Raw genomic sequence first — 982 nt, forward strand, 5'->3', positions numbered from 1 at the left:
GAGCCGTCGCGACGCCTCCCCAGCTGCCCCAGCTAATGAAGACAGCCCCCCTGCGGAGGAGCAATATCATCACGACGACGGCGACGCGCTTGACCGATTGACCTCTGACCATCACTTGGTCCCCGTCTCCACAGAGATCGAGGCTGATGTTGCGGTAAGTGGTGGCGGCGCTCGTCGTGCATCACTTCATCTGAATTGTTGATCATCTTAAACTTTTACCCTTGGTCTCTATTCCAGAGCCCTCCTGGCCCGCCAGCGTCGAGTTGGATGGAAGACGCTGTCGATTTCACGGTAACCTTCACCGATGCCACGCAAGCCCCACAAGCCGGGTCACAGAAGAAAACCACCCAACGGAAGTCTCTTTCGCTAAAGAAGCCTCACAGAAAAAGGTTTTGTTTATGATTTGTTTAAAAATATGACAATACGGTTCGGTCAATTTTACGGCCAAAAAATAATAGTAAAATGTCACGGTTACAGGAGCACGGAGGACAGAGAGAGCTCGCCCACCCCTGAGAAGCGTCGTGCCGTCGTGGAAGCCACGGTGCCCTCCCCCATCTTGTCGCAGAGGCGGGTCGTGCGACTGCCGTCGACGAAGTCATCGCCCGCGTTCAGATCGCTTACAGACATCTGCTCGATCTCCACCGTCCTCCGCTCCGCCTCGCCCAGTCCTGCACGAAGGTCGCAGCTTGGGACATCGCAGCACGCCGGATCCCCGGTTTTCCAACCCCTGGCAAACAGGGCCAATGATCGCGACAGCGCTGACTTCTCTGTGTCCACCGCTAGTAGTGGCTCACTCAGGCCTTTCCATTCGCGCCGCGGTGCTTGTCTCGACTCCGATGACATCATCATCCCGCCGTCGCAGTACTACCCTCCACCAACAGCTGAGGACAAGACCAAGAGAAGCGCGTCCGCAGCCCAGAGGGACAGCGACTCATCCGACGTCATCCAGCCGTCGCAGTACTACCCTCCATCACCAGCTGCC

General features: G+C 57.3%; 1 protein-coding gene across 1 annotated transcript in view; it reads left to right on the forward strand.

The window, feature by feature from the left end:
- The window catches only part of LOC127750373 (uncharacterized), a 10349-nt gene that overhangs the window by 137 nt on the left and 9230 nt on the right, over nucleotides 1-982 (forward strand). The window contains exons 2-4 of the mRNA XM_052271953.1: nucleotides 4-154; nucleotides 238-389; nucleotides 478-979. Of these exons, the coding sequence (XP_052127913.1) occupies nucleotides 4-154; nucleotides 238-389; nucleotides 478-979 (805 nt within the window). The remainder of the gene's footprint in view (nucleotides 1-3; nucleotides 155-237; nucleotides 390-477; nucleotides 980-982) is intronic.

The sequence above is a fragment of the Frankliniella occidentalis genome, unplaced genomic scaffold, assembly GCF_000697945.3.
Source record: "Frankliniella occidentalis isolate FOCC.00 unplaced genomic scaffold, Focc_3.1 Scaffold180, whole genome shotgun sequence".
NCBI classification, from domain to species: Eukaryota; Metazoa; Arthropoda; class Insecta; order Thysanoptera; family Thripidae; genus Frankliniella; species Frankliniella occidentalis.